The sequence below is a fragment of the Piliocolobus tephrosceles genome, chromosome 6 (genome assembly GCF_002776525.5).
Source record: "Piliocolobus tephrosceles isolate RC106 chromosome 6, ASM277652v3, whole genome shotgun sequence".
In the NCBI taxonomy this organism is placed as follows: Eukaryota; Metazoa; Chordata; class Mammalia; order Primates; family Cercopithecidae; genus Piliocolobus; species Piliocolobus tephrosceles.
In genome coordinates, this window is record NC_045439.1 from 47847331 (window position 1) to 47869838 (window position 22508).

The window sequence follows — 22508 nt, forward strand, 5'->3', positions numbered from 1 at the left end:
ATCTTCATGTCATGCTGAGAGGATGTTTTCTCCACTTGAACATTTTCTGACACTTTCTTTAAAATGTTATGGTGCAATTGTGGTTTCCACTTCAGGAATATCATGGGAAGAAGGAAATGCGGAATGCCTTAGATACAAACTGCATTTGATGGGCCAAAATACTGTGAAAATATTGATTAAAAAAAACGTACAGAACTAACCAAATGTATTGATATATATAACATTTCCATGAGATTGCTTCATTTTGTATAACAAAATGAATAACCATGAGCTGAGTCCTTAATTCTGAATGTGGAATAATAGAACCGAGTTTAGGCTCTGTATTGAGTACAGCAACATTAATATGTAAAGCAGACCATTTGTCTATTTAAATTAGAAAATACATCAGAGCTCTGCACTTCTGTTAAAAAAAACTGTGATAACACTTACTGAAAGGCAACACTGAGAAGTATTTTGTGAGGATTATCTTTATTTGAAAGATAAGAAAACATAAGCTTATGGTGGTGACTATAATTGAAGTGGTTAATGTAAATACTACTTGTATGTTATTTAAAACAAAAATGCCTGTTAACTTCTTATCACAATTAATTGAACTAATGAGACTTTAGTATCGTTTTTCTATGTGTCTTGAAAAATCACAAGCCAAACTATACTGGTACAACAGTAAAACTGAATATTTTATATGGGGTGGTTCTGCTCATTTTAATTACAATGTATCTATTATGATATCCAATTACAAAGCATTAGTAAAATGAAAATTTTCTCTCAAATATGTGTATTTAAAAACATCATTATCTCTTTTTAAATTTCAACATAGTAAGGAAGCACTAGGCCTACAGGAGAATAGAAAGGCTATATAAAACATATTTTATCTGCATGCCCAAGCTCGTATTTCCAGTTTTGGCCTCATAAATCATAAATGAAGCACACCACCAACTAACTTGGGAAAATGAAATATATGTTCCTTAGCCTGTACTCCGAAGATCTCCAAGCCCAAATTATTTTGAAGGCAGCAGGAGTAAATTTGCCTCCGGGTCCTTCCCCACTCCCCACAATCCAGCCTGCCCACTCTCCTACCCCTCCATCAGTAGATAATAGTTTTGGAAACACAGACTTGAGTATCACACAGAGCTGGGTTCAAATCATAGTTCTACGAATGTGAAGTTTCCTCATCTATAAAATGAAGTATTAATATTGCCTACTGCAGAGCGTTTTTGTGGAGATTAAATGAGGTCATGCCGATTAAGTGTTTTATATTTGGTAGTTTGTTGTCATTGTTGTTGGCTGAGGTTAGAAAACAGGATTTTGGCTATAGACTGAGACCACAAGGAATTTCAGATTAACTCTTACATGGGACGTCTCTGCAGCCAGGTAACGTTGATATGATGTTGGCAGAAAAAAATAATAGCATGGGATCCTGAAGGCGGCCTACCTGTCCAGGCAAGGAGGACTGAGGACTAAAGATAACAGATGTCAGGCCTATCAGGCCTTCAGCATGTATCCCTAATTCTGATGATTGATTAGAGGCCTCTCAACATTTGGCTCATTCTGATGGTAGTTCTACGACTCCAGTTAGCTCTGGAACTAGCTATGGGTACTCTAGAGAAAGAAACCGTTTTGAGTAGTTTTTACCCACCTCTCACACCTGGCGTGGTTGAGAGTGCCTCTATTCTCCCCACAGGTATATCTCTGATCCCACATTGCTGTCCAGGGTTAGATGGCATTAAATGTTATGTCCATGGTAATTCTGCGTTGGAGAGAAGAGGCATTTGTTTGATCAGCCTTGTCTAAGCTCCATTGTCCCTCCCAAGCTGGAATGCAAACCCAAGGCTGAATAAGTTAGACTTTCCTTTTCTTGATCCCAAAATTACATTGCAAAAATGTCTGTTTCATTACGAATTTTCTCCATCAATTTTCCCTTCCTTTAAATCATAACATTTTTTCCACAGTATCCAATTATTCCATTTCCTAAATTTAGGTTAAATATTAAGAAATAAAAATCCTTTTCAGCACGAACATAGCTATCAAGGGAGACAAAAGACCCAATTTGTTTTGACTTTTAAAAATAATACTGATTTTGGTATCCTGGGATGATAAATGAAGATGATTGTGACAATATGGATTTGTTTAATTTTTTTAAGTGTTAGACGAAGTTAATTCTTGTCTCAAAAGTTTGTAAAAATAGTTTTCACATTTTCACTGCTGTATTTAGCCATCTTCCCCTCTAAATTTTGGGTTTTTCTGATGATTTCAGAATGATTTGTGTCCAAGTTTATTTTATAGAGAAACAATTATAATGATTGATTTTTTTTCCTTGAAGGACACTCCCAATGTAAAAATTGAATATTGAGTGGAATTGAACTGCTGTTATGAATCACTTGGTGATGATTTGACGCCATATTTTTGTTTAATTTTTAATAGGTTCTTAGTGATCACAATTTAGAGATAGCACAACTACATGAATCAATAAGGCATTGGGAACAACAAGTCAATGAGCTAAAGAAAGCCCTTGCAATTCTGGAGGCTAAACTGTAAGTGTAATGCTTTATTTTTACTGAAGTGTTTTGAGACATGTTAATATGATATTATAATATAGTTAATATGCTATGTTTTCATTTTTTAAAACATGTCTTTAATTTGACATGAAAATTATATTCTCTTAGTTTACTAAAATATGTGTGGAAGCTTTGTAGAGTCACCTTTTCATTGTGAAATTAGCTGATGATCAAGAGAAAACATTAAAGATGCTGTCAGCATGGGGAAAGGAAAGGACTCTTTGGAATGTATGTATTATTCTCGTTTCAGTTCCGGACTCACTATAAACAAAAATGCCCATGGGGATGGCATTAGTGGGATGTATCATAGGCTACAACCCATCTAGCCATGCTGTTAGAGTTATTCTCACTCAAAGGAGACTTGCCAAACTTCCTGAGAAAATACAGGGAAGCCTCAGGGCAAAAACTGCTGCACATGGGACTAGAACCAGAAACGGAAGGAGGTCTTCCATCCATCCAAAGCCTCAGTCTGTGCTTCATTTTGTGAAAGTGTTTTATTCCTCTCTTTATATGTACACGGTATTCTCTTCGTGGTGAGCACATGGCAGTGTCTGCCTGTGCCAAATCCTCTGAATTGACCTGGCACAGGTCCAACAATCTTTAAAGACTGGTCAACACACTCTCTCCCCTGAAAATCCCCAGATTTCATATCAGAATGTGTTTGGCTCAGCTTTGATTCCTGATCCAATCAGCTCTGCACAAGAAGATGGAGTCTTATAACATTTCTTCCGGGGACTACTCCAGTGGTTCACTGACAGTTTAAGAAACAAATTGTGGACTGAGAAGATTCCCAAAAGACTAGTAACCTCACATGTAGAATCTTGTTATAACTTGGCTATTTCTATATACATTTGAATATATTGTAATTAAAATTATAATAAGTCTTTCAAAACACAATTTGCAGAGTACAATGCTGATCTACCATCATCAGTTTGTAAAATAGGCAATAATCTTTATCTTCAATATCAGATTAAAAAATAAGAAAGCTCAATTAATACCACAACCAAAACTAAAAAAACTCTTTATTTTGTGATTCAATAGTATTAGTTTACATATATTTTGAAGAAAAACTGGACAAGAAAGTCATAAGGGAAGATATGGATTACCTCAAATTATTTCTAGCTGTTATTAATAAAAAACTCACTACATTGATGAAATTTTATTTATAAGCAGTCTTCATGTTAGCTAACATGTATGAGGATTCATTGATCTTCCATTTGTAGTGATTTATCATTATCTATAATCCCAGCTTTTTAAGAGTTTGGATTCATGTAGAATCTCACCAAAGAAAAGTGCTTTATATTAATGTGGTGATCGAGGATACAAGTTATCCTCCTTTTTATTCAAAAACTTTACTCTTTCTTCTCTATTACCTGAAAAATTAAAAGAAAGTTCCTTTTATTCTATTTTCTTCCTTAGCTGATTTCCTCTGTCTGTGAAGATAGGGGGAGGCAACCTAGTTCCCGCTTTGTGGATTTGAAGAATCAGTGCTGTTTTATAAGATTTCTATAAGAAATTATACAAGAAACTAAAATAATTTGCACAACACATTTTCCTATCAATATTTAACCCTTCATTTTCCTTCATGAAATCTTTAACTTGCAAGCTGGTTAATAGCACTGTTACCTATTTTGAATTCAAAATACTGAGGAAAACAAAATCACTCAACCGCGAGTTTAAATTCTATGTATGTTTGGACAAATAAGAGTAACTCAGATGCTCCACAGATCCACAGGAGGCACTGTAGTTTGATCCTTGTTCTTTCTTATCATTGATATCCAGTGTGATTACACAGATAAAGGTGAATCCAACGCTTACCTTTCTAAATCGCTATGGTGTTTCTTAGGCATTCAACTGGTTTTCAGCATATGAGAAATGTGAAAGTTAACTGTTGTATATAAATGGCATCCAATTTGTGGCCTAGGATATATCCTTGCCATTAAAGTGTATGAGAGTATGAAGACTATAGATGCTTTTTTGGACTAACATGGTTTCAGAATTGCCATGGTTACCAATGACTTCCATCCTGTTAAACTTTAGTGGTCTAGTCAATTCCTGAAAGTTCTCAAATTCATAATAGAATCTGACAGTTTATCACTTCCACCTTCTTGAAGTACTTCCTTCACTTAACTTCCTAAATATCACGTTTTCACTGATCACACTGGTTGCTGCTTTTTAGGATCCTTTAATTGTTCTAATTCTTTTTTACGACTCTAAATTTCAAGTTCTCAGTCCTTCACTATACTCTGCTCATACCCTTCCTATGTGATTTTATTCAGTCTCACGGCTTTAAATACTTTCTTTACCTCAATGACTTGAGCTCTAAATGCAGATACTATATACATTACTTGGCCTCTCCACTTGGAAGATGTCTATTATACATCTCAAACATAACATGTCCTGAACAGACTCTTGATTTCTCACCTTCCTGAAACAGCTCTTCCCACAGTCTTCCATTATCACTTACTGTGGCACTGCCATTTACCTAGTTAGTCCAGCCAAAAGCCCAGAGGCCATCTGCCATTTCTGCTCTCCTCACTACCCAACCCCGACTCAACTCTTACTCCAGCCAAATCCAGAGTCACGCCCTATTGCCTTCATCTTCAAAATATATGCTGAATATGTCTATTTCTTACCACTACCACCACTGTAGCTTTAGCCTGAACAGCCGTGATCTCTTCTGGACCACCACCAGAGCCTTCTACATGATCTTCCTCCACAGTTGTCTTTCTCCACAAAGTAACCAGAATCATCCCTACAAGATGTCCATAGGTTCATGTTGCTCTTCCGCTTAAATAATCTATTCCTGTTCCCTTCAGAATAAAATCTGAACTTCTAGCCTGACCTTAACACACCACATGATCTGGTTCCAGTCTATGTCTCCAGCCTCACCATCCTTCTTCCTCAAACACACCAAGCTTTTGCCTGCCTCTGTCTTGTCACCTGATGTTTCTTCCACCTGAAAAGCTCTTCCTTCAGATCTTCATGTGGCTGGCTCCGTCTTAACATTCAGGTCTTTCGCAGGTTATCCCAGAAAGGTCTTCCTTGACCACCTGTCTAGAGCTGCATTCTTGCTCTCGGGATCCTTTTATGGTTTATCTTATTTTGTGTTCTTAGGAGCACTTAATAGTATCTGAGATATATTACTTATTTTTTGATAACTTGCTTATCTCCTGATCTCTCCATGGAATGTGGTTTTCATGAGGGTAGCGACCTTGCATATGCTGTATCCCTAGTACCTGAAACGTATCTGGCAGTGTATGTGTTCAATAATTGCTTCTTAAGTGAAAGAATAAATAAATGAAATATTAATTCATCAGTTCAAAGGAGTACACATTTTTGCTTATTTTGATAAATATATACATATATATGTTATATGCAGAGATGGGGACTGGGACTTTTTGATTTCATAAGTAAATATGACTTTTCTGGAAAGTATGTTCTTATATGAATCTGTTTGGCTTCCTTTGTTCATAGGTGTTTTTTCGCAGATAACAAAGAAAAACTGGATGATACATCTAATGATGAAAAAAATGAATTCCTGAACAAGATAAAACAAGTAAGAAGGCAGAAGTAATGACTTTTAGATTATAATTACATTTCATTTTTAGTTAATATTTAAAATATGTGTGAGAAATATAGAAGTTTTCAAAAGGATATTTTTCATTCACCAATAATATGGTCGTTTGTTGTAATGTTAAACATTTTATCTCCTCCTAAAGTACTTTAAATATATGAAAGAGCAAAGGTTGGCCATCTACAGAGGAACTGTTTTTTGGTAACTTTTCATATGAGTATGGGTACGTTAGGAATATCCATGATTAATGGATTAATGGATATTTTTCATGTGAATTATTTAGAAAGTTAAAATCTTCTTGCTGTTGTGTGCTGCACCTGTGAAGTGCAGCAACCTGCTCTACACTTAAGAATATTCTAAATATTATATATCATATCGTGATGGTTAATACTGAGTGTCAACTTGACTAGATCAAAGGATGTAAAGTGTTGATCTTGGGTGTGTCTATGAGGGTATTGCCAAAGGAGATTAACATTTGAGTCAGTGGGCTGGGAAAAGCAGGCCCACCCTTAATCTGGGTGGGCACCATCTTAATCAGCTCGTGCGGCCAGGATATAAAGCAGGCAGAAAAACGTGGAAAGACTAGACCAGCTTAGCTTCCCAGCCTACATCTTTCTCCCATGCTGGATGCTTCTTGCTCTTGAACATCAGATTCCAGGTTCTTCAGCTTTGGTACTTGGACCGGCTTCCTTGCTCCTCAGCTTGCAGATGGCCTATTGTGGGACCTTGTGATTGTGTGAGTTAATACTTCCTAATAAACTCCCCTTTATATATACATCTATCCTGTTACTTCTGTCCCTCTAGAAAACCCTAATACACATATTATAACATAACATTCTAAATACTTATTTAGAAGTATTTGAGTCAGATTTAGCCCCCAGGATAATTCACTAGACATTTTTCACACTTAGGTTAAAAAAAAAATCATATCATAAGTAGATAATCATGTGGGTAAACCAAAATTTAGCCTCAAAATATTCAATGAAGCATTTATTATGATAGTAAAAAATTGGGGGTGAGGGTGAGTAATACAATTAAAATTCAACAAAAAGGCCTTGATTAAATAAGTATCAGTATTGCTCATAATATGTTATTGAGTGAAAAATACTGTATTATAAAACAGTAAGCTGGGCATGGTGGCTCACGCCTGTAATCCCAGCACTTTGGGAGGCCTAGGTGAGTGGATCACCTGGGATCAGGAGTTCGAGACCAGCCTGACCAATATGGTGAAACCCCATTTCTACAAAAGTACAAAAATTAGCTGGGTGTGGTGGTATGCACCTATAGTCCCAGCTGCTCAGGAGGCTGAGACAGGAAAATTGCTTGAACATGGGAGGCAGAGGTTGCAGTGAGTTGAGATTGCACCACTGCACTCCAGCCTGGGCAACAGAGGAAGAGTCCCTCTAAAAAAGAGAAACAACAGCATGTATGATATGATCCCATTTAATTACTTATATACACAAATACACATATACACTAGACATAACTGAAATTCTTCTTGTCCCTTGTATTGAAGGAGAAATATCCTTAGTATCTCTTCCCCACACCTCATATATCCAAACTTAATTTCCTTTCTTTTCTTTCATTCTTTTTTTTTTTTTTTTGAAACATAGTCTCACTCTATCACCCAGGCTAGAGTGCAGTGGCATGATCTCAGCTCACTGTAACTTCTGCCTCCTGGGTTCAAGCAATTCTCCTGCCTCAGCCTCCCAAGTGGCTGGGATTACAGGCTTGTGCCATGACACCTGGCTAATTTTTGTATTTTTAATAGAGACAGGGTTTCATCTTGTTGGTCAGGCTGGTCTCGAACTCCTGACCTGAAACGATCCACCCACCAGGCTGGAGTGCAGTGGCACAGTCACACCTCACTACAGCCTCAACCTCCCAGGCACAGGTGATCCTTCTGCTGCAGCCTGCTGAATGACTGAGAACACAGGCACTCACCACCATGCCCAGCTAATTTTTAAATTATTTGCAGAGACAAGGTCTCTTTATGTTGCCCAGGCTGGTCTCGAACTCCTCAGTTCAAGCAATCCTTCTACCTTGGTCTTCCAGAATGCTGGGCATTACAGGCATGAGCCACCACCCCTGGCCACACATACTTAATTTTAATCGTTCAGGACTTAGGTCAGGTACTCTCTGTCTACATCCTCTATCTTTGTTTTGCTCAAGTCAACCAGGATATAAAATTTACATTTTTCACTAGTTTCTAAAACAAATTTAATTACACTAAGCATTTCACGAACTATTGCAAGCTCTGTTGGAAATTTTAGTAGTCATGGGAGAAATCCTGTTGCAGAGCACAAAGCCATCTTGTTCACTACCTTTTCTTTCTCTCACAGTTCCTCATCTATCTTCTTGCTATAGGATACCATCCCACATACAAATTCTTCTCCCTCTTTCACAAAGCCTCTGCACCCATGCCCTGAGGCTCATCAGGGATATCAAAGGCAGCTGCCTCCCAGAAGAATGATTTGTACCAATTAAATGCTTTCCATTTTTGCTTTTGTGAGCTATCACCATTAGAGATGGCTTCCCCTTCAGGCTACTCTGATTCTTTTAGTTGCAAGGATACCTAACAACAGACAGAAACCAGACAAGGTTGGGTTGTTGGCTGGTTGGTTGGTTTCAAATTTGTCCTTCATTTTCTGAGCAAAATATTATTTTTCTTCCCATTTATTTCCTACTGCAGAAGCTATTAGATAACTTTCTGAGAATAACTCCACATTGTCTAGCCCACATGATTATCTGAACAGTCTAGGACCCCTAAACTGGCATGGCTTACTTGGTCAAAGAGTTTCCCCTTAATCCTTAGCTCTTAGCCAAATTCCATGATTGTGAGTGAGTGATCACTTCAAAGAGTGCAAGGCTCTGGCCTATTTATTATTTTCACTAGGTAGAAACTATGGGCTCTTAGTGACATCCAATCATAATTCTCATGAGTTATTGGAGGAACGTTCAAAGATTGACATTAAACTCAAACTTAACCTTTTTTTCCCAGACTCTCCCCTCCCCCACCAGCCCCTGGCAACCACCATTCTACTCTTTACTTCTGAGTTCAGTTTTTGTTAGATTCTGCATGTAATTGGGATCATGTAATATTTGTTTTTCTGTACCTGAATTATTTCACTTAACATGATCATGATGTCCTCCAGGTTCATCCATGTTATCACAAATGACAAGAATTTCTTCTTTTTTAAAGCTGAATATATTCAATTGTGCATGTGTATACCACATTTTTTTTATCCATTCATCTGCTGGTGAACACTTAGGTTGATTCTACATCTTAGCCACTCTGAATAGTGCTGCAATGAACATAGAAGTACAGATCTCTCTTTACATACTGATTTCATTTCCTTGGGATATATACCCAGCAGCGGCATTGTTGGATTTAACTTTTGTTATTATAAAATATTACACATTACAGAACAATACATAAACCACAAATATACAATATTTATGTACATATTTTTGATGAATATAATTTATGAATTTTAATGAAGCCAAGTTTATCAATCTTTTTCTTTTTAGTTAATGTTCTCTATGTCCTATGCCATGAGAATATTCTCTTCTGTTACCATTGAGAAGCTTTGCTGTTTGACCTTTCCCATTTAAGACTATGAACCTTACATGTGTGTGCTTTGAGATAGTGGTCAAGATTCGTATTTTTCCATAAGGTTGTCCAGTTAACCAGCACCATTTACTGAAAATACAATCCTTTCCTTCACTACATTGTGGTCATACTATTGTCATAAATCAAGTGTGGATCATAAATATATATGTGGATTGTTGACTCTATTCATTTGAACTATTCATCTCTCCTCACACTAAAAGAATATTGTCTTAATTAGTACCTTTAAAATGAGTTTTTATGGCTAGTGGTATAAATCCTTCACCTTTGTTCTTCCAAATTGTTCCAGCTTTTCTTGACCTTTTTAATTTTGTCATGTTCTTCCAAAAAACCTTTTTGAAGTTTGATTGGGATTGCATTAAATCTGTAAATCAGTTTGAAGAGGGTTTCACATTTTCACAGTATTGAGACTTCCAGTCCATTAACATGGCATATGTCTTTTGTTTTAGATCTTCTTTGTTCCCTTTGCCTTAGCTGTTCAGTTTCACTATGATGTGTCCAAATTTTCTTTTCATTTTTCCTCTTTGGGATTTATTTGACTTCTTAAATCTGAGAATTTCTATTTTTCATATGTCCTGCAAATTTTTCAGCCATTATGTGCTTACCTGTTTCTTTTGTTCCGTTCTCCCTGTATTGCCCAGGCTGGTCTCTAAATCGTGGGCTCAAGTGATCCTCCCACCTCCGCCTCTCAAAGTGCTAGGATTACAGGCACGAGCCACCATGCCAGGGCTACAGAAGATTTTGATTGCTTTTTCTTACAGTGTTGATTTTACTCAAATGTTTAGAAACTCTACATATTTATTCATCTTTTAATTGTGCTTTTTTTTTTTTTTTCGAGACAGTATCTTGCTCTATCACCCAGGCTGGAGTACAGTGGCATGATCATGGCTCACTGCAGCCTTGGACCTCCCAGTCTCAAGCAATCCTCCCACCTCAGCCTCCCAAAGTGGTAGAATTACAGGTGTGAGCCACTGGAGCCAGCCTTAATTGTACATTCTTCCTGTCTCTTCTGTTTACTGAGCCTGCATGTCGTAGTTTTGTGGGAGATGCTGGGTGCAATGGTGTGCCTGTAATCCCAGCTACTAAGGAGGCCAAGGTTGGGGGATCATTTGAGCTCAGAAGTTTAAGACCAACCTGAGTGACATAGTGAGATGCTATCTTCAAATAGAAAAAGAAAAAGGAAAAAAAAAAAAAGAATTTTGTGGCAAGAGTGGAATGTGTTGATTGGGCTTATACATGGTAGGGGGTGGGAGGGATGTATGTCAGGAAGAGGACCTGTCTTGTCTTAGGTATGGCAATTCTATACCCAATTCTAGACTTCTGGGAATAGTTGCTGCCTGTGGTACTCACCGGTTTGGTTTGGAGAAAATCTCCACTACAGTTGGCTGATTAGTATAAGTGTCAGAAGTAAGGGGATAGTTGATGCAAATACTCCAGATATAGTTGCTCAATTGGCCACCCCAGGGAATGGCCCAGGGCCCTCTTTTCTTTGTATCTATTATCTCTGACTTTAGGGTAGAGTTCTTTCTGACCCTTTCTACTTTTGCAACAGCCTTTTGGTGCAAGACTTTTTAATGCTAGTGTCAATCTTTTTCTGAGACTCCAATTGTATGTATGTGATTATTTGTATTAATATATGTATCCTCTATGGATCATACCCACTATTCTGTATTTTCTACTTTTTGTCTCCCATTCCTGTATTCTAAGCAGAGTGGTCTTATTTGAATTCTTAATTTTAGTTATTGTATTTTTATTTTATGTATTTTTTTTTTTTTTTTTGAGATGGAGTCTCGCTCTGTTGCCCAGGCTGGAGTGCTATGGCACCATCTCAGCTCACTGCAACCTCCACCTCCCGGGTTCAACCAATTCTTCTGCCTCAGCCTCTGGAGTAGCTGGAACTACAGACATGTGCCACCATGCCCGGCTAATTTTTGTATTTTTAGTAGAGATGGGGTTTCACCATGTTGGCCAGGCTGATCTCAAACTCCTGACCTCAGGTGATCCACCTGCTTCAGCCTCCCAAAGTGCTGAGATTACAGGCATGAGCCACCACGCCCGGCCGGTATTGTATTTTTCGACTGGCAATTGTTTGGTACCTTTCAAATCTGCCATGTCACTCATTACCATTTCTAATTCCCTGTCATCATTTTCAAGCATGTCTAATATTTCTTTAATCATAATAAGCATAGTAGTTTTATAGTTCAGTCTCTGATAATTTCAATGTCTTATGTCTTTATGGGTCTGTAGTCTGTTTCTGTAGTGTGTTGTTTCTGCCAATGTTTGTCCATGCTCTTATTTCCTTCTGTTCCTGGTGGAAAATTGTATACTGGACATTGTACTTGAACAAAAAATGTTTGTGCTATGGTTTGGCTCTGTGTCCCCACCCAAATCTCATCTTGAATTGTACTCCTGTAATTCCCACATGTTGTGGGAGGGACCTGGTGGGAGATAATTTGAATCACGGAGGCAGTTTCCGCCATGCTGTTCTTGTGGTAGTGAATAAGTCTCATGAGATCTGATGGTTTTATCAGGGGTTTCCGCTTTTACATATTCCTCATTTTCTCTTGCCACCACCATGTAAAAAGTGCCGTTTGCTTCCTGCCATGATTCTGAGGCCTTCCCAGCCATGTGGAACTGTAAGTTCAATTAAATCTCTTTTTCTTCCCAGTTGCAGGTATGTCTTTATCAGCAGTGTGAAAATGGACTAATGCAGTTTGTAAAAACAGTTTGAGGATTAAGATAAATGGTGTGTTTCCCAGGAACAGTTTACATTCACTTCTGTCAGATGGGTAGGGTGTTACAAGTTCCAAGCTACCTTAATCCGTGCTAAGCATCCCTGGTGATCAAAGTCAAATTGGACTTGTTAACTTTCAATTTATCTTTATCTAGAGGGTAAAGCTCTTTGGAATCCCAGACCAAAATAGTGGGAGGTTTATGTAGGCTCAACACCTGGATGAGTATTACATGTTGGCCTTTGTTCCACTTGCCATGCAAAAAAACCCAAAACTTGGTTTTCAAGTGGTTTCTTCTATGTTAGTAAATGTCTTCAGGGCAAGAGGAACTTTAAGTGCTAACCTTACCATGCTGGATTCTCGCGTTCTCCTAGAATTAGGCCTCGTATTTCCCTATTATCCTTTATTTATTTTTTATATTTTTAGATTCAAGTACGTGTGCAGGTTTGTTACAATGGTATATTGCATAATGCTGAGATTTGGGCTGCTAATGATCCCGTCACCCAAGTTGTGAACATCATACCCAATAGGTAGTTTTTCAACCCTTCCCCACTTCTCTCTTCACCTTTTTGGAGTCCCAAGTGTCTATTGTTCCCATCCTTGTGTCTGTGTGTATCTAATGTTTAGCTCCTACTTATAAATGAGAACATGCAGTATTTCATTTTCTGTTTCTGCATTAATCCATTTAGGATAATGGCCTCTAGGTGCACCCATGTTGCTGGAAAGGATATGATTTCATTCTTTTTTATGACTGCACAATGTTCCATGGTGTATAATTACCACATTTTCTTTATCCAATCCATTGTTCATTGGCAACTGGGTTGATTCCATGTCTTTGCTATTCTGAATAGTGCTGCAATAAACATGAGTGCAGGTATCCTTTTGGTAGAATAATTTATTTTCCTTTGGGTATATACCCAGTAATGAGATTTCTGGGTTGAATAATAATTCTATTTTTGTTTTTTGAATAATTTTTTATTGTCTTGTTAGTTCTTCAACACTTCTACAAATATTTTTTCATGTAGCTATTTTAGTTGTCCTCAGATAGAAGTTTGTTTTGAACTATTCAGCCCATTGTTTCTGCTAAATTTGACTTTCTTACCTTGTTTGAAGCAATCTAATAAGCAAAATTTCTGATCTCGTGTAGAACACTGGTGGGTACTATGTTTTGTCCTCAAATAGAAATATTTCACAAGAAGCAAGCATAATATCAACTCAAAGATGTTTTGAGGAACAGCTGAGGATGTTACATTTTCTTTTTACATTTTCTATAGTTTATATTCTGGAAAAAGGACATACAAACATTGTGGAGCAGGCACAGTTTATTCATCCCATTTTGCATTTCAATATGGATTATTACTGTATGGTTTTGCAGCAGAGTTTACTATTTTTCTGTACTTAAAAGCAAATTTATAGTAGAGGTCCCAAAGTATACAATTGCACGTTTGCTATAGAATTAAATCACTCAGCATTTATGGCATATTCACGGTGGGCTAAGCAATATACCAGGTGCTTTCTGAGTTGCCACCTGATGCAGATGGCCTCAGAGGAGCAGTGAAGCCAGTTCTCTCATTCTCCTTTGTTTTTCTCTAGCTGGTTGAAACACAGCATGCTGCTCGTATGGAATACAAAGACCTACGAGAGAAAATGAAAACTCTTGCCAGACAATATAAGATTGTTTTAAGTGAGGAAGAAAATGCTTTCTTGCAAAAACGAAAGATCTATGATGAGTATGTCTTTACCCACACGTGTGATTCAACATGCCATCGTTATAGGGTGCTTTTCTTGCTGTCAAAGTGGTGGCTCTACACTTAAACTTATCCTAGTTTTAAAATCTATTGACAAAAATGAAAACGTTTGCTATCATTACTGGTTTCTATCTCAGCAGCTCAGGCTGCCATAACAAAATACCATAGACTGGCTGGCTTAAGCAACAGAAATTGATTTTCTCACAGTTCTGGAGGCTGGAAGTCTGAGTGAGGGCCCTTTTCTAGCTTACAGCCACCCAGCTGCTTTCTCTCTGTGTCTTCACAGGGTAGAGAGAGAGAACACGCTGTCTGTCTGGTGTCTTTCTTTTATAAGGTCCCACCCTCATGTCCTCATCCAAACCTAATCACTTCCCCAAAGGCCCCATCTTTATAATATGCTCAAACATTATCACGACACTAAGCCCCCACAATGTTCCTTTCTGCCATTCTAAAGCACTTTAAATTTTAATTTTTTCTGATGAAAAAAGTAATGCCTGTACTTGATTTTTAAATTCAAATATATGAATGTATAACTTAGAGAGTAAAAATGACCCAACTCTCTCTATTTCTTCATCATGTTGGGGGTTAGAGTTTCAACACATAAATTCTGGAGGTGGGGGAGGCACAATTCAGTCCACAGCAGGTTGGAAGATGAGTGACTTAGATCAAATACTTTCTGTTGCAGGCAGCTTCCTTCCTATCAATATCTGGGCATTTGAACAAGACTATAAACTTCTCTGAGGCTCATTATTTTCTCCTGCAAGTTGAGACAAAAAAATAACTACTTGAAACCCCATCTCTACTAAAAATACAAAAAATTAGCTGGCATGGTGGCACGTGCTTATAATCCCAGCTACTCTGGAAGCTGAGGCAGGAGAATTGCTTGAACCCGGGAGTTGGAAGTTACAGTGAGCTGAGATCACACCATTGAGATCACACCATTGAGATCATACCATTGCACTCCGGCCTGGGCAACAAGAGCCAGACTCTGTCTCAAAACAAAACAACAACAACAACAACAAAACCTTATCAGTCCACACACTGAGAGGAGCACTTTACCTCTTATTAAATTCATTCATCCGTTGAGCTAGGCATTGCAATTCTCATTTTATAGCTGGTGAAACTGAAGCTTATTCACAGGTGAAGCTAATTGTTAGCTGTTATTAAGATCACACTCTGATTAATAGGTAGAGCCAATATGCAAAATTAGTCTGACTGACTCCTTCACCTTCCACAGAAGAACATGACAGAACTGATAAGCACGTTAGGAGAGACACACCCACTCAGAGAGATGGAGCACTACACAACTGTTCTTGTTTTGTGGTTACTATTGTGGTGAATGTTCTTTCAGTGGCTTGGGAATTTTCATAAATTTTATAAAAATCCTATGTGTAGGTCGGGCGCAGTGGCTCACGCCTATAATCCAGCACTTTGGGAGGCCAACATGGACTGATTGCATAAGACCAGGAGTTTGAGACCAGCCTGGGCAACACAGGGAAACCACATCTCCACAAAAGTACAAAAATTAGCTGGGAAAAAATTTGAAAAAAAGAAAATCCTATGCATAAATTTAGATCTAGCTACTACCAGCAAAAAGACTTTGTTTCTATTTTTTAATAATTTATTTAGCAAATAGCTTATGATCTGAATTTTCAAAACTATTTTTGAAATTCTTATTTGTGTTTGCGTGTTTGATTATGTCAGCCTTCAACAAGTAACTCTGTTTTTCATGATAGAAATGAGAAACAGCTGACATTTATTACTCAGAAAGAATACTTTCTGTCACAAAAGAGAGTAGACATCAAAAATATGGAAGAAGGACTCATCACACTCCAGGAACTTCAACAGTATGTTTGTTGCCTTTGAAATTTTTTATCTTTACTTGCTCTGCATTTATTTTTTAATAAATGATAGCAATAAATCTATGTTGATTTCTAACATACTACAGAAACGGAAGTTTATAACTAGCTCTCTCTGTTTCACAGTCTAGAAGTCATTCTCATGGACTTTTTCATTGAAAGGATAGACAGGTTCTGAATTTTATGGGAGCTCCTGGGCCCCAGTAATGGACCAGTTGGGGTGGAGTGGCAAGAATGTGCCTGAACATTGTCACAACACTGAGTCCCATTGATGTTCATTTCTTCATTCTAAGGCATTTTAATTTTAATCTTTTTCTGCTTAAAAAATAATACCTATATATGATTTTAAAATTCAAATGTAAAATGCATAACTTAGAGAGTAAAAGTTACCCTAATCTCTCCATCTCTCCACAGGCATAATCACTGTTAACAGTTTACTATATATGCTTTCAAATATGTATTTATATGTATGTATCCAAAAATTGGATTATACTCTACTATAACTGAATTTGTTTCACTTAAAATTATAGCTAGGAGGATGATAAAACAAATTAGGTAAAATGGTAACGGTTGGAGAAGTTGGTGAAGGATATATGGGAATTCTTTGTACTATTTTTTATGCTTACCTGTTGAGTTTGAAATATATATATTTCATATATATATATACACACACACACACACACACACACAAATATCTTTTCTCTAACTGCATAGTATTCTATAGTATAATACACATTATACTATATTGTATTTAACCAGCACTCTATTGATGGAGATTTACTTTTGTCTGTTGCCTATATTACAAATATTTGAAGTTAACATATCTCTCTCTACCTGTATGACTTTTTTTTAAATTTGTAATAAAGTCCTAAAAGTTGAAGTGCTGGATCAAAGGAGGATGCATATTTTTCACTTTTATAATGATTGTCAAAATGACCTATGTAAATATTCTACAATTGTACACATTAAGACTGAGCGTAAGGCACCTTATAGTTCAGTTGGGCAGAGAAGCAAGACTAACACATTTGATATAATTAATGAACCACATATGATGGTGAAAAATAAACCATGTGTGACAGTGAATTATAAAAAACAGTCAGGCATGAAAGTGAAATCAAGGAGTCCTTCGTTATACAGGATTTAAAATTTGAACTAGACCTTTAAAAGCAAGTCAGATTTTTCTGTGCTCATTGTATGGGGAAATAATATCACCACACAAAGGAAGACACATGATTTAAATACAGGACAATGACGAAGCTAGCTTATAGAAGTAAGATAGGTGGTGATGAAAATTCAAGCACGTACCAACAGAAATCCAAACAGAGAAAGAAACATGAGAACAGGTATGTTTCTAGTTTGTTTAAGAGTGTTTCCTATGCTAGGTTTTATTTATGAATATTTCTTTCAAAAGATATAAAGCAGCATTTTACTTATGTGGCTTTCAATTCATTTCTGTCCAAGAAGCACTTCATAGGGAAAAGGCAGGGCAGGGGATAAAAATAAAGGCTTCTGTCACCTACGTTGGAATCTTCATATTTCCATCCATCCTACCGCAAGAAAATCTTCTATCCTTAGTTACTACTTTTCCCCAGCTCAAGAAACTATGTTGGCTTTATGAATTATATATTATATCAAATCAGAGCTCAATCTAGGGTCTGGAGTTCCTCAACAATGTGTCAACCTTACTTCCTCTTGTGTCATAGGGTTATTCTCTCCTTCATGTCCTCTGTATACAGCAAGCCTACCTTATGTCATAACAGAGGCCTGACTTGCTGTTCCTTCCCTCTCTGTATTTGCAAATGATGACACCCTTTCCTTGGTAAGATTGCACCTCCATTCTGACAATCCACATTCCTCCCTCTGAGAAACATTAACCTCTAGTAACACTTTGTCAATTGCCTCCCTAGAAATCTCTTCTCTATCCTTGGCTATTCACAACTGTTGCCGAATCAGTTTGCACTAACACAGAATTGTAATTGTCTATCAATCTGCCACTGAAATGTTTAGTTGTTTCACAAGGCTTATTTTGTCTCCCTATTAGACTATAGCCTTACTGAGCATACAAATTATACATAAAGAGTATATTGTATATTCTAACAGTTCCCACAAATGCAAAATCCAATATGTTTTTCTTTTTAGAGCAACAAAAACAGTGTATCAGCAACAAATCAAAATCCTGAGTGCTAACCTGGAAAGAGAAAGTCAGAGATGGTAAAAAAAAAAAAAAAAAATGTTATTGGTGTTTTGTGTTATCAGCGATATATGTTATCTTAATGAACAGTGCAAAATACTTGTCGTTACTAGAACCCAAGGGAATGATTTTCCTAAATTATGTGTAAATTATCTCAGATCTAGATGTATTGGTTAATTTGCTTTTTTTTTTTTTTTTTTTTTTTTTGGCATTGAACAGAACCAAAGTTTTCCATTTCAATCAAGTGCAGACACCAAAGAGTAAAATTGCTAATATTTGTGCAATGCCTTTTGCTCATCCAGGCCTCTTTGTGAACCAGTAGGGGAGGTGACAGGTGTGATAAGAGAGGAAGGTGGCATGAAGTCTACCGGCTCTCCAGATGGCCTGCTTTGGTTGCTGTCCTATTAGCTCTGTGACCAAGGCTAAGTTATTTAATAACTTATCTTTGCTCCCATCCCTATAAAGTGGAGAAGGATAACAGTACCTACCTTATAAAGTAGCTGTGAATGTAAATGAGATGATACATGTAAAATACTGTATTTAGATCAGTGCAGCTAAAAAGCTCTTGCTTATACTTAGCTGTATTATATTATCATTGTTGTTGTTATTGTTAGTATTATTATTATTATTTTGAGAGAGAATCTTGCTCTGTCGCCCAAGATGTAGTGCCGTGGTGCCATCTTGGCAAACTGCAACCTCTTCCTTCCAGGTTCAAATGATTCTCATGCCTTGGCCACCAGATTAGCTGGGACTACAGGCATGCACTACCATGCCCAGCTAATTTTTTTTTTTTTTTTCTGAGATGGAGTCTCACTCTGGGGCCCAGGCTGGAGTGCAGTGGAGCGATCTCAGCTCACCACAACCGCTGCTTCCCAGATTCAGGTGATTCTCCTGAGTAGCTGGGATTACAGACACGTGTCATCATGCCTGGCTAATTCTTGTATTTTTAGTAGAGACGGGGTTTCACTATGTTGGCCAGGCTGGTCTGAAACTCTTGGCCTCAAGTGATCTGCCCACCTCGGCCTCCCGAAGTTCTGGGATTACAGGCATGAGCCACCGTGCCCGGCTAATGTTATTATTGAATGTGCACTTAAAGACTCTAATTGCACTTTTTTTTTTTTTGAAATGGAGTTTTATTCTTGTTGCCCAGGCTGGAGTGCAATGACACGATCTCAGCTCACCGCAACCCCCGCCTCCCAGTTGCAAGTGATTCTCCTGCCTCAGCCTCCCAAGTAGCTAGGATTACAGGCCTGTGCCACCACATCTGCCTAATTTTTTTGTATTTTTAGTAGAGACAGGGTTTCTCCATGTTGGGCAGGCTGGTCTTGAACTCCTGACCTCAGGTGATCTGCCCTCCTCGGCCTCCCAAAGTGCTGGGATTAACAGGTGTGAGCCACCGCGCCTGGCCCTAATTGCACATTTTTACCATTCTTCAAATATGTAGCTTTTTAATGTTGTGGTGGAGAAAAATTTGAGAACCCAGAAGTCTGAAATCTATTAGTAGCACATCTGGTAATTTAGATAATTCTATTACTATTTCTGCCTGGGCCTCGTTTTCCACTTTGCCCCAAGCCTTCCTCATTTCTATCCTTTACCTGAAGGAGGCAAGCTGCCAAGTGTGGTTTGTTCACTGTTCTATTGGACGTGCAGATGTAACTTCTTACTCTGAAGCAACTTGCAGAGACAGAATTGAGGAAGTTAATGTTTTGTCTTACTTTTTCATGCTATATGTGTAGTCTGCAACACTAATAGTGCAAACAATTTTGTGTAGTCATGGTATGACTTGTTTGCTTTGAATTTCTTCATCTTTTTAGTAAACTGCTATGTCAACTTAATGGCAATTCTTTTTGTTCTAATCTGTAGTGTTATAACTCAGTGGAAAATAGCTTGCTTGAGAAAAAAGCATGCACGTTGGACAGCCAAGATAACAGCTGAAATACAAGCTCTTACAGAAAAAATTCAGAATGCAGAAGCTAGACGAATTGAATTACTTAACAAGGTAAGGGAACTGAAGGAACTTAGAATTAGTCCCCTACATTTCATATCAGCAATTCTCCTTCAATATTTAATTAAATCCTATCTTATTAAAAAGTATTTTCCTTTCTGCTGATTTCATGTTTAGAGTGAGTTATTTAATTTTCTTAGGAAATGTATTCGTTTGCTGTATATTAACTAGAGAGAATTAGCAAATACAGTAGAACATGCTTTTGAAGCATGTAACCGGAAACTTACTTGAGGTTAGTCTTTAGGGGAATTACCTCTAAAAATATGAGCCCATGTATCATTTTTTTAAGCTTTTATATTTACCCTCTGCTCACCCACTGTCCTCTACCCTCCCCACTCCTCATGTCATATTTATAAAAATATCATTTGGTGAAGAACTTAATTTCTGGAGGAAAAAATATTACTCTCAGTGGTTGCTGAGAAATTATATGAACTGAAATCAGAAGCAGGTCTCATGCAAAGAGATATTAATTTCCTGGCTATTTGAAAATGTAAGGCTGATCACTACAAGAGAAATGACAAATTTTCATTTTTCTCTAATTAGACCAGTTTCAGAGAAAAGGAGATCAATGACTTTGTGGCACAGATTGAAAAACTTACAATAGAATTAAAAGAAGAAGAGAAAGCATTTATTAGCAAAGAAAAAATGTTAATCAAAGAGTTAAGCAAGTATGAGGTAAATTTTATTTTGCATCTAAGAATACTTTTGGATGACTACATGATGGGGAGGGGGAATACTATTTCATGCTATTCTAATCAGTTAAATGTAAAATAAATATTCTAGTATGAAAAAGGTTACAATTCCATTTTGGATCTTTCTTCTTTTCCTGAAGAGGAAGAAGAGCAATAAGAAATATTTTTTTCAGCAAAAAATAATAATAATAATAATAATCACACTTCAAATTATGTAGAACTGTTGGCAATGGCCTTGGAGACAGGTGGAGTTGTGTAGGAAGCCATTTGGAGCTGGCTTGAAAATAGCTGGGGCAAGGGAGATTAGTAAAGTCAATCTCAGACGTGCTCCTTAAAAAGAGGGTATCATGGTGCCTTGGGAACTGCTAAAAGCCAACCTGAGATAGAACAGGGCATGGATGCTGGGGGAGGTGGAGAGAAAAGGCACTGAAAGTACCCAGAAGTGCCAGGTCCACAGAAACACAATTTAAAAATGCACCTTTTCAAGGCGATGATATTACCCTGGAGGCAGCCATTAGCAGAGCAGCTGAGAATAGGGATGGCCTTCCTGAGCTTAATTAGGTTTGAAAAGGAAGAAGAGGTCTTGGCTACACCAAAGAGGGGCTTTATTTGAAGGAAATAGTCTCATACTGCAGGACGAAATTAGGGAGTCGGAAAATTTCCTAGTTTAGAGTCTTATCTGATCCAAGTTGTCTTCCCCGACCCCATCCCATCCTGCCACATCCTGCAGAAACCCTCTGCAGATGACTGGCCCAAGGACAGCCAATTCTTTCTATTAATAATATTAGTAACCAAAAGAAAGTAGTCACATTTTTCATACAAAAATACTAGAAGAAAAACAACTGAAAAGAGGAACAAAACTTTCCAACAAATGAAGAACACTCAGAAAAAATGGTGGCATGGAACAAATAAAAACTATGATCAGGCCAGGTGCAGTGGCTCATGTCGGTAATCCCAGCACTTTGGGAGGCTGAGGTGGGTGGATCACGATGTCAGGAGTTCAAGACCAGCCTGGCCAAGATAGTGAAACTCCATCTCTACTAAAAATACAAAAAAATTAGCCAGGCGTGGTGGCACGTGCCTGTAATCCCAGCTACTAGGGAGGCTGAGGCAGAGAATTACTTGAACCCAGCAGACAGAGTTTGCAGTGAGTCGAGATCGCGCCACTGCATTCCAGCCTGGACAACAGAGTGAGACTCTGCCTCAAAAACAAACAAACAAAAATCTATGATCAAACATTCTTCTATGAATTAATTTAATAGCAGTACAAAGGAAAATTATTAGTATGGAAATGTAGGAACTTAGGGAAGAGATGTCAGAAGGTGATGGCCAGAAAATAGGAAGAGGTGAAACCGAAACCCCGCAACTTGGAGAATAAACAAAGGAAAGAAAGCATGACACAAATGACTGCAATGTTAGAAGAAAAGGGGTGAGAGGGGAGAGGAGGCGGGGTGGAAAGCATTAGTCTAGGTGCCTGGCATTCTTCTAAATGCTGCGAAACAGGCAAAAACTCTGCCT

The 22508-nt window shown here is 37.7% G+C and overlaps 1 protein-coding gene across 1 annotated transcript in view; it reads left to right on the plus strand.

The window, feature by feature from the left end:
- The window catches only part of CCDC175 (coiled-coil domain containing 175), a 62908-nt gene that overhangs the window by 13283 nt on the left and 27117 nt on the right, over positions 1–22508 (plus strand). Inside the window, exons 7-13 of the mRNA XM_023231608.3 lie at positions 2422–2531; positions 6033–6114; positions 14089–14225; positions 15980–16090; positions 18242–18313; positions 20157–20292; positions 20842–20973. Coding sequence (XP_023087376.2) covers positions 2422–2531; positions 6033–6114; positions 14089–14225; positions 15980–16090; positions 18242–18313; positions 20157–20292; positions 20842–20973 — 780 coding nt within the window. The remainder of the gene's footprint in view (positions 1–2421; positions 2532–6032; positions 6115–14088; positions 14226–15979; positions 16091–18241; positions 18314–20156; positions 20293–20841; positions 20974–22508) is intronic.